The sequence below is a fragment of the Panthera tigris genome, chromosome D4 (assembly GCF_018350195.1).
Source record: "Panthera tigris isolate Pti1 chromosome D4, P.tigris_Pti1_mat1.1, whole genome shotgun sequence".
NCBI classification, from domain to species: Eukaryota; Metazoa; Chordata; class Mammalia; order Carnivora; family Felidae; genus Panthera; species Panthera tigris.
In genome coordinates this window covers 64986596-65000096 of record NC_056672.1, presented here as the reverse complement: position 1 = coordinate 65000096, position 13501 = coordinate 64986596, and the positions used below count along the sequence as shown (strand labels likewise).

Sequence of the window (13501 nt, the reverse complement as noted above, 5' to 3'; positions counted from 1 at the left end):
ATTACCAATATCTGGAATGAAACAAGTGATAACTTCAGAGCTTGAAGACATCAAAAGGATAATGAGGAAATACCATGACTGCTGCACACAAATTTGACAGTTTAGATGAAATGGAACAATTCAGCAAAAAACACAAACTATCACAAATCACTTGTTGTAAAACAGATAATTTAAACATTCCCATAACTATTAAAGAAATTATATTTCTATTCCCCCCATCCCGCCCCCTAATCTCCAGGCCTAGAGAGTTTCATAGGACGATTCTATCTAATATTTGAAGAATTATTAACACAAATTCTATATAATTATACAGAAAATAGAAGAGGTAACATTTCCCAATTAATTTTATGTAGTATTACCCCAAAAGCAAACAAAGCCAGTAAAAACAAAACAAAACAAAACAAAACCCATACAGATGAAAGCCCTTAATGAACACACACAAAAATCACAACCAAGCTATTAGCAAACAGAATCCTATAAAACAGGCATAACCTGGAAACATTTTGGGTTCAGTTTGATACTATAATACAGCAAGCAAAACAAGGCAAAAAAATTTTTTTGGCTTTCCCAGTGCATATAAAAGTTCTATTTATACCCCCCTTTACCATATATTCATCTGTTTTGATTTCTTAAAATCAGATGGTATTTGTCTTTCTCTGATGGACTTATTTCACTTAGCATAATACATTCTAGTTCCATCCACATTGTTGCAAGTGGCAACATTTGATTTTTGATGGCTGAGTAATATTCAAAAAGAGATCAAACCACAAAAGACTTACTGATAGAGAACAAACTGAGGGTTGATGGAGGGCCATGGGTTGGGGGATGGGTTATGGGTACTAAGGCAGACACTTGTGATGAGAACTGGATGTTGTATGTAAGTGATGAATCACTGAGTTCTACTCCTGAAACCAATATTTAAATTTAAAAGTTATATTTACACTGTAATCCATTAAGTGGGCAACAGCATTAGGTCTAAAAAAAGTATGTATCTTAAAAATAGCTTATTGCTAAAAAATGCTAACCATCATCAGAGATTTCAGTGAGTCATAATCACTGATCACCATAACAAATATAACAAGGAGAAAGTTTGAAAGTATGTGAGATCAAACTGTGACAGACTCAAAGTGAACCAATGCTGTGGGGAAAAAGGGTGCTGGCAGACTTGGTGGGTGCAGGGTGGCCACAAACCTTCAATCTGTAAAAAAAAAAAACGCAGTTACCCGTGAAGCATAATAAGACAAGGTATGCCTCTACATAAAGAGAATTATAGACCATGACCAAGCAGGGTTTAATTCAGGAATACCAGGCTGGTTTAATATTCACAAATTAAGCAATGTAATTCATTCTCTTAACAGGCTAAAGCACTTACATGATCATATCAATCAATGCAGAAAAAGCAATGAACAACATTCAATAACCCATCCATGATAAAAGTGACCAAACTAGGAACAGAAGGAAACTTCTTTAACTTGATAAAGAATATAAACCAAAAAGCCTATGGCTAACATTATACTTAGGTGGTGAGAGACTGAATGCTTTCCTCAGAATTTTGGGGAAAAGGAAGATATGCCAGCTCTCATTATTTATACCACACAGTGCTGGAACTTCAAGCCAGTACAGGAAGAAAGGGGAATAAAGGCCCACAGATCAAAAAGGAAGAAAACCTGTCCTGATTTGCAGACGACATGATTGCGGGAGTGGTTGGCCTATTTGATTACCTCACTGTACCAGAAGAGAATGGATTCTCAAGTTTTTGCTTTTGCATTTGTTAGGGTACATGAAATGCCAAAACAACCCCCCCCCCCCCCAAACCCAGAAGGAATCCTTTTCAAATGTTTGACATTCTTCCTAGAAATAATTTTCTCATGTTGTGCATACTGCTCACCCAGGTGTGTCTTAAATTTATTATGTACAATGAACACAAATGTTCAAACTGTCAGAAAGGTAATATTCTGGAACCCAACTGCCAAGACTGGTATCTTGGCTCTGCCTCTAACTACTATCACCACAGACAAGTCTGTTAACTTTTGTGGTCAATTCAATTTCCTCAATTATGTAATGCCGATCAACAGTACTTACTCAAATGTGAAAACAGATGCAAATACGAATAGCCTCTGATGTCTAGAAAGAGCTCTGTAAAGGTTACTTATGTTATTGCAGAACTTTAAAGGTCCCCGACTCTCCCCTTCATGTCGTCTTCTAATCACAATATACTGACATTACTCATAAAAATTTAATATGTTTGAGGATTATCATCAAAAAGCATGATCTATATGAGACAAAAATTAAGGAAGCAAATAGAAAATCTGAGGTAAATAAAATTAGTTCAGATGTCAAAATATTCAACCTCACAAGTTACTTATCAAATGTTAGTTAAAACAGCAATGAACTACCATTTTATAACTAGTAAATCAGAAATAATAAAACTAACAGCCAGTGCTGACTGGGTTGTGGTCAACAGATACGTGATCTTACTGCAAGTGTGAACCGACCAAACTGTTTTGGCAAATAATATTCAATACATTTGAAAGGAAATAAAAAACTCCTGTCTGTTATAGGTGAAATCAGACTTCCTGTAACTCAGCATTTATAACTTTGTCTCCCTCTCCTCCCATAGTGGACAGAATGAATTCCAGATTCAGTCCTTTCCAGTGTGTCCCATTGTATCAGTTACCTGGATGTTATCTGACATCCTCAGTTGTGTATGAGAAGGATGAGTAATGTTAAAGCCAAAGCCAAGAACCATAAGCATATATTAGGGAAAGGGTAACATAAAGGAACTGAGTATCAAGAAGGGATACAGGGCCAAAATAATATACTCAAGATCAGATTAGATCATGTGAGCGCTTTCAAAATTCAGAGTTTGGAGACACTCTGGTGATGCAGAACTACACATAGTAACCAAATGGTGTTTGTTAGCGCTTCTTTTGAGTTCTTAAAGGAACTTCAACCTTTTGACCTGGAAAGCAGAAGACACTAAGATATATAATAATCATCAAATTTTGAGTTCTTTCAGTAGAATGGGTGGATCTATTTATATATGCATCAGACTTCAAGGAAAAAGATAAATTTGGTTTAGTCTGCTGGCTTCTACATTCTCATTCACCAAAAGACTGTTATTAATTGGATTATGAAAAGGCTAATAACAAAAATCTTTGAAAACATGAGGAGACTTAATGCAACATAACTTCTCCCAGGCTTCTATTAAAATACTAGTGAAGATTTTTTAAAAACTTAAGATTGCACAGACCAATTACTAAGCATACAGAAACATGATCTCCAAACATCATTAAAGTGAGAGAATCTTTCAAAAGGTTTCCCATCTGGGTCTCAATCAGGGCTCTGCCATTGTATCTTCACAGAACTAACAACAAATAGCTTGGTGCATGCCTAACAGCTTCCTGTGTGTTCCCTTTGTTGGTCCAGACACTTGCTTTATAATTCTTACCTAAATGACGTTCTTAACAACAGAAAACACATTAATATTACCTTAGGAATTAAACTAATTAAAAGCTGACTATCAGCTATATTTATCTTATAACTTAATTCCATCTGTTTCTTTTTATTTTTAGCTTTTACAAACAATGCACCACCAACCAGGTATCTCAGGCTCCCTAGTATAAAGAATTGTGTAAGAAAAAACATTTGAGGACATGCATAAAATCACAATCACAGTAACTGGACCATAGTTACACTGATTAAGAAAAGAGGCATCTATGTTCATTTATAAGTGATTACATAAAGGAAGAGAAAATACAGGTTAAGTAACAAAACAACATTACATTTTACATAAATAAGTAAATCCCAAGGTCTTTATGTTTAAAAAACAGGTCAAGGTAAAGGAGTAAATCTGTACTTTTAGCTTCAAAGGTGGTCATTTGGGTCCTTTTGCCTTGGATGTAGTTTCCTTAGGAATCTTTCCATTTTGACACTGAGTAAATCTGGCTACTGTAGAAACACCATCCACAAACTTGGTTTTGAATAGGACATTCGCATTGTTGAACATACCCTCCTTTAGGGACACCACAATGAACTTGAGGGAAAAAGAAAAAAAGCATAAAAGGTATTTTGTAATTTGAAGAAAAGCACTCCTGTTTTTATTCTGGTACTAAGAATTGTCTAGAGATATTTTGATTTTATTTCTTTCAATGCGTGGCTCAAAGCAAATGCAAGTAACAAATAGTTATAATATTAGGCACCTAAATGAATTCTAGCTTTCTATATTTGGGTTTTAGGAGTCTTAATTTTACCTTGAGTGCTTCATTACCCAAGTTTACTATTTCCTGCTGGTTGACTGCTTGTTGCTATCCTCTGCAGCTGGCATCACTGTTTTGTTGCTAGCTCTAAATGCTCTGGTGAAATATTTTTCTTTGTGATATTGCAAAAATATCAAAGGCTACAAGTTCCCACAGCACTACCACTAGTCAAATGGAACACTTATAGAATTCAAAATAGGTACCACTTCACTGTTACCTGGTAAAAATGGACCATAATAAATAAGTCTATGCTAACTACGATTAAGTGAAACCCCCAAGTTGTACACTGCATTATCTATATAACCATATTTGGCAGCCCCAGCTCCTGCAGCAACAGTTCAATAAAAACTAACTGTTCTTAAAGGGGCTTTTCTCTACTTCCGACCCAGGAAAAATGACGGGTACCCCATCAAGTACCACATGATTTTCTGATGCCTAGGTATGTTCCTAAGCCAGTCTTGCTTTGATTGTGTATCCTTTGGCAGCAAGCTAGAGAAAATAATGACATTAACCATATTTAATTTCTAATTATGAAAAACTTAGACTCTCCCTCATGATACAACCAACAATTGTCATGCCTGGCTCTTTCTGTAACAGTAAACCAAACCTTCTTTCCTTATTCGAATGTGCATATGTGTAAATAATCACTGTATATTTAAAGAGATACAATGCTTTCATATTCTTCAATCCTAAATATCTTCGTATTGGCCATTACTAAAGAATAGTTTTTGAATAAACACATACTATACGAAAACTATCACGGAGACATTGTCTTCCTGGTTCTCACCTGAGAATGCGTGAAATGAGTCCGCAGCATTTGTCCGATGTTTTGGGTGTGAGAAAGGTCCAAGGCTGCATCTACCTCATCCAGGATATAAATTGGAGCAGGTTTGAAGAGGAGCATGGACAATATTAATGACAAAGCCACTAAAGACCTAAGAAAAGACCAGAAGAAAAGTTATCAAAATTTGATTTTATCATTTTTTACCAAAATACTGAAGCAAATCTGCTGTCCTTTTATGGATAGTGCAGATTTAGCTGAAAGACTGCCATGGAAATAATTTAAAGTTTCAAAGTTCAACACTTTTGTTGGTATTAAAATGTTTATTTCAGCTTTTCAGTTTTTCTCTTCAAGTTTTATTTTGAAACTTATTTATCTTGAAACAGGTTTACATTCTTTCCGGTCAAATAATCAGGATATTATAATTGGCACTTATCCTTAAGGAAAGAGCATGTTAATTTTTTTCTTTCCTTCCTCAGTTGCTATTAGATGCCTTGGTAGCAGGCGAGTGAAGTCTTAACAAGTAAGTATACAGTCAACAGCTACTATCTTTGTAATAGAACTGGTTTAGGTACCCTCTTTCAAACTTTTACTATGTCTGCATGTGTGTGCACGTGTGTGCGTGTGTGTGCACGTGCGCGCGCACACACACACTCTTTATTGGCACCATTTAAGAGTAAATTGTATAGATTATGACCCAGTAATCCCATAATACTGGGATTACTGGGAAGTAATTCCCAGTGTCAGAAATTCAAACAATTGTATGATGGTTAATCTTGTGTGTCAACTTAACTGGATCACAGAGCACTCAGATATTAGGCTAAACTTTATTTCTGGGTCTGAGAATGTTTCTGGGTGAAATTAGCATTTGAATTGGAAGACTGTATAGCAGTTTGCTCTCTCCAATGTGGTTGGACATCACATAATCTGCTGAAGGCCTGAATCGTAAGAAAGGTAGAGAAAGAATTTGTTCTTTCCTGCCTCATTACTCGAGTTGGGACATGGATATTCAGCCTCAGTGTTCCAGGTTCTTAGGACTTCAGACTCGGACTGAATTATACCACTGGCCTGCCTAGGTTTCCAGCTTGCAGACAACAAACTGTGGGCCTTCTAAGCCTCCACGATAAGATGAAAATTCCTTTTATACACACAAACATACCCTACTAGTTCTGTTTCTCTGGAGAATCCTAATACACCTTATTTAAAATTTGCAGTTACACATCTGAGTTTCTATAGCTCTTTTTCAGTTCTCTTCTAGCTAACCATCCCATTACTGTAGCTGTTTTTTTTTTCTAATCAGGTATCATGATAATTCTTAGATTTTTTTCTTTACCATAAAAAACAACAGTGAGATTGATATCTACCTCTATAAAGGGCAGCTGAGGTCTCTCAAGCAACCTAAAGTTATTTTTATTGGCTTTCTCTGTACCAAATGTTTAAGGCATTGCACTTTCTTTCAACTTAATTTTGCAGGGGGGAAAAAAAAAACCTCACCAAGAAAAAAAAAATTCTCATCAAGAGTTAAACTAGTATGCTGGGTATGTATCTAAAATAATGGTATTTATGTGAAAATTGTATCATCTTAATTATAGAAATAATTTTCAGGTCTCAAAAAGAAAGTAAGCATATATTTTCTGTTCTCCTCAAAACATTATCTAGGACTTTGGCAAAAAAGTTAGATGTTGGGATTTGAATTGTAGAATTCAACTTTGGTTAACAGGCACCGGAAGGTGTCTTAGACTGTTAAAATATTTAGGAATTTTATCATAATGAAATATAATCAGGGAGTACTGTTCTCATAAAAATGGCAAAGGCCTTCATTAGGGAAATTAACAGGTCTTAGTATTTTCTACATACATAAAAGTTACATGATGGCATTGTAGGGCACATGAGAACAATTTAAGAATTACAGATTGCACATCCTACAGGGGACAAAATACAAAATTAACAACTGTCTTTAATTATGTGAATATTCACAATTTTCTCTCAGTAGGCTTTAATTATTTGGCTCTCTGCAGGTAAGGAGTTAGTCCACATGACCTCTTAAGTTTTTCCTTAGTATGCCAATTGTCTGAATCACCATGTAAGGCTGGGAAAAAACTTCCCTGAAGTCTACAGCATGCTATTTCCAACGCTATTCATTCCTTTATGCAGATCTGACTTTTTTCATCTGGTATCATTTGCCCTTCATCCAAAAACTTCCTTTAACTTGTACGGTTCTGCTGAGAGCAAATTCCTCCAGCTGTTGTTTTTCTGAGAAAATATTTACGTTGACTTCCATTTGAAGAATATTTTGATTAGACACAGAATTCTAGGTTGCCACGTTTTTCTTTTAGCACTTTCTAGATGTTGTTCCAGATACCTGGCTTGCATAGTTTTTGACAATAATCCTAAAGTCATTTTTATATTTGTTCCTTGGTATGTAATACTATGCCTCTGGCTGCCTGAAGACAAATCACAATTTCATATAACGTGGCTTGCTGTGTTACTGTATGTATGTCACGGGAGAGGTTGTGTGGTGTTTATCCTACCAAGGGTTCATAGACATTAAGTCTGTGGGTTTATAGAACTCATCAAAACGGGAAAATTTGGGGCCATTATTTCAAGTATTTTTCTTTATCTCTTCCTCTCTTTGGAACTCCAATCACATATATGTTAGATGGCTTAATATTGCCCCACAGGTCACTGTTTACAGTTCTGTGCTTCTCACTTTAGCTTTAACTTTCTATTGCCGGGTCTTCAGATTCACTCACGTTTCTACACTGTTTAATCTGCTAATGTCATGTGAGCTTTTCCTTTTGGGCATATTTTTTATCTCTAGCAATTCTACTAGATTCTTTAAAAAAATTTGTTTTAAACATTTATTTTGGTAGAGAGAGTACACGTGAGCAGGGGCGGCAGAGAGGATCGAGAATTCCAAGCAGGCTCCGCACTGTCAGTGCAGAGTCCAACACTGGGCTCAAACCTGCAACCCGTGAGATCATGACTTAAGACGAAATCAAGAGTTGGACGCTTAACTGACCAAGCCACCCAGGTGCCCCCTAAATTCTTTTTTTTTTTTTTTTTATAGCTTACATTTCTCATCACATTCTTTTCTCCTTGTAATTCTTAGAACTAATTAATGTAATACTATAACTTCCTTGTCTGCTATTTTCACATCACCTGTCATTTCTGGGTCTGTTTCCATTGAATAACTTTTCTCTAAGTTACATGTCATTTTCTTGATTTCTGTCCAGTACTTTTTATCAGATACCAGACACTATGTTCCATTACAGTCTCAAATTTTGTTGTCTTTCTTTAAAAGCATTAGGCTTTGTTCTGAGAAACACTTTAGTTACATGAGGATCAGCTTGATTTCTTCAAGGCTTACAATGAACTTTGCTGTGTGTAAAGACTAGCCTTCACTTCAGGGACATTACAAACTGAATGCTAGGGTGCAGCTTACTGGGGCCTCCCAAAATTCTAATCTGTTTCTTTAATTTAGTGAAACTACTATGATTTGTGTTGATTCCCCCTCCCTGCATCTGCAATCCAGAAATTCTATGGAGAAAGGCAGACATGAACCCTGAGCTTAGCACTTTTGTTTTATTGCTCACAGGTTTCATACTCTTGGGCTACTAATTTCCCAATGTCTGAAATCAATTGTTTTTCATACATTTCATCTCATTTTCTAGCTGCTTACCCTTATTTCCTTTGTTGCCTACTCTTTTAATCACAAGTTCTAACCACAATCTGCAGTCTTACATATTAACCTCCTTAAATTCTACACTTAAGATAGCTAAGCAAAACAAAACAGCAAATAGGTGGGCAATGAGATGATGGATTGTAAAAAAGGATTGAGAAATTCTAAATCTGTAAAGGGATTACTCACCTCTGACCACCACTAAGTTCAGTTAGGTTTTCTTTCCAAGTATTTCCTAAAGCAACCTTGAATTCCAGACCATCCAATACAGTTTGCCCCTCTGGTGGTGCAAGCATAGCATTAGCACCAGGCAAAAGAGTAGAAAAAATAGACCCAAAGTCCTTGTTAACCTGGATTAAATAAATAAATAAAATATTATAGAAGGCTTTCAAAGAATCAAATTTTGATATGTGTATATTCAATCCAGCAGATGCATTTTGTTGTCTGTTACTAACTCAGGTGTTGGCGAATTATGGCCTATGTGACAAATCTGGCCATGCCCATTCTTTTATGTTTTGTCTATGGCTGCTAGCACTAAAACAACACTCTAGTAACTGAAGCAGAGACTATATGGCTCACAAAGCCAGAAATGTTTATTACCTGTTCCTTTGCAGAAATAATTTACTGAGCTCTGCTCTAACTTTTGATACCTTTGTAGGCCATACTGTAGGAATCTTGAGAGACATACAACTGTATAAGACACTGAGCTTGGAGTTGGAGAAGCAGAAACAAACTTTTTAGCATAACATATTCTCTTCTAAATCTTGTTCTCGTTTGACTGCTTTGATAGGCCAGTGGTTATCAGCTAACCTTAAAAAGCCCAAGATGAGGGTAAGGTCTAGGAAAAAAAGAGTCATGAAATCAAACAACCAGATCTGTTCAAGGTGTTGACTGGTCCTTTTCTATAGGCTGTGTCTCAGCCAAAGAAGTTGTCAAAAGACAGGAAAAGGATTGGACCCACATAGAAAAAGACTAAAGAAGCTGTTTGGCTTATCCCATCAAGCCCCAGTAGATTACCGAGAGACTTAGGGTCAATATTTTAGTTTGAAACTGGGTAATTTTTGTGCATACACACTTGATTTGAGAATTTGGCCACCTGTCTTCAAATACGTGACTAATAACCTTAGTTCAGGAAATCTGAGAGTGTATACATACACATGCACAACCATGAGGATCTGACAGTCATGTTCTCTAGAGAAATCTCTAAATTCAAGTGCAAATAAACAGTTCACGAATATTTGTAGTAATAAGGACCTCTACATACCAACAATCAGCGCTACTGAATACAGATTTATCAAGGAATACAGTCATAAGAGCAACTGAATACATGCTGGGCAGTACCCTACACAGAGGAAACAGGTTTTAGTTTCATCTGGGATACATTTCTACAGCTAAGTGAGGTTCACCACAATGGGAGAGGACCGCTGTCTTTTTTTGAGAATGATGAAGATAGCAGAGTATTCATAAACAGTTTTGGTTCTTTTGCTTTTCTTTAATATTTTGGCCAGGCAGGAGAAAGACACTAAAGAGAGGATTAAAATAGTGGAATGCTACTCAACCCTGAACCCAAGTGAAAACTCCTCCAAAGAAGAAAAGAGAAACTTATTTATAGGCAAAATATAGCCCTATTCAAGATAGAAAATGCATTATATTCACGGATAGATGAAAGATGAAATGCAATCAAATTCTGGAAATCTAATATGGTTAAGAAGGAAATAGAAAAATAAGACACAGCCAGTGCTGAAAATACTCTGGCTTTGTGAATTGAGTATGCTAGAAGCCAGAAGGAAGTATATAATACTGATAACACTATTACCTCAATAGGTTATTACGAGGATTAAGTGAGAAAATTACTATGAAAATAGTCCCTGACATATAAGTACTCAATAAATTTACCTGCTTTGAGACAACTCTGGAAATTGGGGGAACATCAATTTAAAGGATAAATTTGTACTTGCATTAATCCAGGAATCACGTGGAAAACAAGAGACAAAACCTCTCAGACCTAGTGTTATATCCACACTTATACAAGAGTAATGGGGCCCACTTTATGCATCCATTTAAAAAGAGACAAACACCACAGGGAGACGGAACACTGAAAATAAGTCCTAGGGTACTAAAAACCAGGTGACTGAAAGGGATAATTGTACTACCATTACTAAAAATGAAGTTTTCAGAATTCAGAATAATTACAGAATTAAAAAGCAAAAAAGAGGCAAGGTGCCCAATTAAATCCCAGAGGCATGGGACTGTTAAAGTACCAAACAGCATAGTAACTATGTTTGGAATCTTCTGAATGAAGTCTTTTGCTAGGATGGATACAGGAAAACTTCCACATAAGTGGATAGGGAATTATCCTAAAGGAGACAAACATATGCAACTAGGGAAGCAGAAACAAAAGTAAAGAACTGTGAAATCTGCCAAAGTTGTCCTAAAACAAAACAAACGTACTTGGGATTTTGTTGAATGAGAATCCAGTGAAGAACAATTCTAAACCTCTTTGCTTACTGCCCCAAATTTAGAGCAACAAGGGTGACAGGAGTTGGCAACTAAAGGCAATTTTAACTGGTCTTAATTTAGGAAAAGAGAATCCCAGTTTTTCCACCTCTGGCTATCTGATCTTAGGCTAGATCATCTATGTATGTATGCATTTATCTATCCATTCATCCATCTGCCTTCCTACCTACCTACCTATTCATTTTTAAATTTACATCCAAATTAGCATATAGTACAATGATATCAAGAGTAGATTCCAATGATTCACCCCCTATGTATAACACCCAGTGCTCATCCCAACAAGTGTCTTCCTTAATGCCCCTTACCCATTTAGCCCATTCCCCCACCCCCAACTCCTCCAGCAACCCTGTTTGTTCTCTATATTTAAGAGTTTCTTATGGTTTGTCTCCCTCCCTGTTTTTATCATTTTTGCTTCCCTTATGTTAATCTGTTTTGTATCTTAAATTCCTCACAAGTCATATATGTGTCTTTCTCTAATTTCACTTAGCATAATACCCTCCAGTTCTATCCACGTAGTCGCAAATGGCAAGATTTCATTCTTTTTGATTGTCAAGTAATATCCAGTGTGTGTGTGTGTGTGTGTGTGTGTGTGTGTGTATACCACATCTTCTTGATCCATTCATGGACACTGGGGCTCTTTCCATACTTGGGCTATTGTTGATAGTGCTGCTATAAACATGGGGTGCAGGTGTCCCTTTGAAACAGCACACCTGTATCCCCTGGATAAATGCCTAGTAGTGCAATTGTTGGGTTGTAGGGTAGTTCTATTTTTAATTTCTGAGGAAACTCCATACTGTTTTCCGGAGTGGCTGTACCAGTTTGCATTCCCACCAGCAGTGCAAGAGATCCTCTTTCTCTGCATCTTCTCCAACATCTGTTGTTGTGTGAGTTGCTCATTTTAGCCATTCTGACAGGTGTGAGATGGTATCTCATTGTGGTTTTAATTTGTATTTCCCTGATGATGAGTGATATTAAGCATTTTTTCATGTGTCAGTTGGCCATCTGGATGTCTTCTGTGGAGAAGTGTCTATTCATGCCTTTTGCCCATTTCTTCACTGGATTATTTTTCAGGTGTGGAGTTTGATAAATTCCTTGTAGATTTTGGATACTAACCCTTTATCTGATATGTCATTTGCAAATATCTTCTCCCATTCTGCTGGTGCCTTTTTTGGAAAAAAAAAATTTTTTTTTTTTACATTTATTTATTTTTGAGAGACAGAGCACAAGTTGGGAAGAGGCAGAGAAAGAAGGAGACACAGAATCCCAAGCAGCCTCCAGGCGCTGAGCGGTCAGCACAGAGCCCAATGCGGGGCTGGAACTGTGAAATCATGACCTGAGCTGAAGTTGGACGCTTGACCGACTGAGCCCCCCAGGCGCCCCAGTGTTGGTTGCCTTTTATTTTCTTATTTTTTACTGTTTACTCAGAGAGAGAGAGAGAGAGAGAGAGAGAGAGAGAGAGAGAAAGCGCAAGCTGGGGAGGAGCAGAGAGAGAGAGACACAGAATCCAAAGCAGGCTCCAGGCTCTGAGCTGTTAGCACAGAGCCCGACACAGAGTTGGAACTCACAAACTGTGAGATCATGACTTGAGTCAAAGTCTGAAGCTTAACCGACTGAGCTGCCCAGGAGCACCCCCACTGTTGGTTGCCCTTTAGTTTTACTGACTGTTTCCTTTGCTGTGCAGAAGCTTTTTATTTTGATGAGGTCTCAGTTTTCTTTTTGTTTCCCTTATCTCCGGAGATGTGTTGACTAAGCAGTTGCTGCGGCTGAGGTCAAATAGGTTTTTGCCTGCTTTCTCCCCCAGGGCTTTGATGGTTTCCTGTTTTACATTTAGGTCTTTCATCCATTTTGAGTTTAGTTGTGTGTATGCTGTAATAAAGTGGTCCAGGTTCATTCTTCTGCATGTCGCTGTCCAATTTTCCCACCACCACTTGCTGAAGAGACTGTCTTTATTCCATTGGACATTCTCTCCTGCTTTGTCAAAGATTAGTTGGCCATACATTTGAGGGTCCATTTCTGGGTTATCTATTATGTTCTATTAATCTGAGTGTCTTGTTTTTGTGCCAGTACTATACCATCTTGATGATTACAGCTTTGTAATACAGCTTGAAGTCCGGGATTGTGATGCCTCCTGCTTTGGTTTTCTTTTTCAAGATTGCTTTGGCTATTCAGGCTCTTTTCTGGTTCCATACAAATTTTAGGATTGTTTGTTCTAGCTCTGTGAAGAATGTTGGTGCTGTTTTGATAGGGATTGTATTGAATATG

The 13501-nt window shown here is 37.0% G+C and overlaps 1 protein-coding gene across 2 annotated transcripts in view; it reads right to left on the bottom strand.

Moving 5' to 3' along the window:
• Positions 1 to 873: 873 nt before the first annotated feature.
• The window catches only part of SMC2 (structural maintenance of chromosomes 2), a 66616-nt gene continuing 53988 nt past the window's right edge, over positions 874 to 13501 (bottom strand). The window contains exons 23-26 of one of the 2 annotated variants that reach the window (XM_042964078.1): positions 8912 to 9072; positions 5047 to 5194; positions 3860 to 4036; positions 877 to 1198 (exon numbers count right to left, since the gene is read on the bottom strand). In XM_042964078.1, coding sequence (XP_042820012.1) covers positions 3878 to 4036; positions 5047 to 5194; positions 8912 to 9072 — 468 coding nt within the window. In that variant the 3' untranslated portion in view covers positions 877 to 1198; positions 3860 to 3877. Of the gene's footprint in view, positions 4037 to 5046; positions 5195 to 8911; positions 9073 to 13501 lie in introns of both variants that reach the window. The other variant, XM_007089254.3, reaches the window with a different exon arrangement.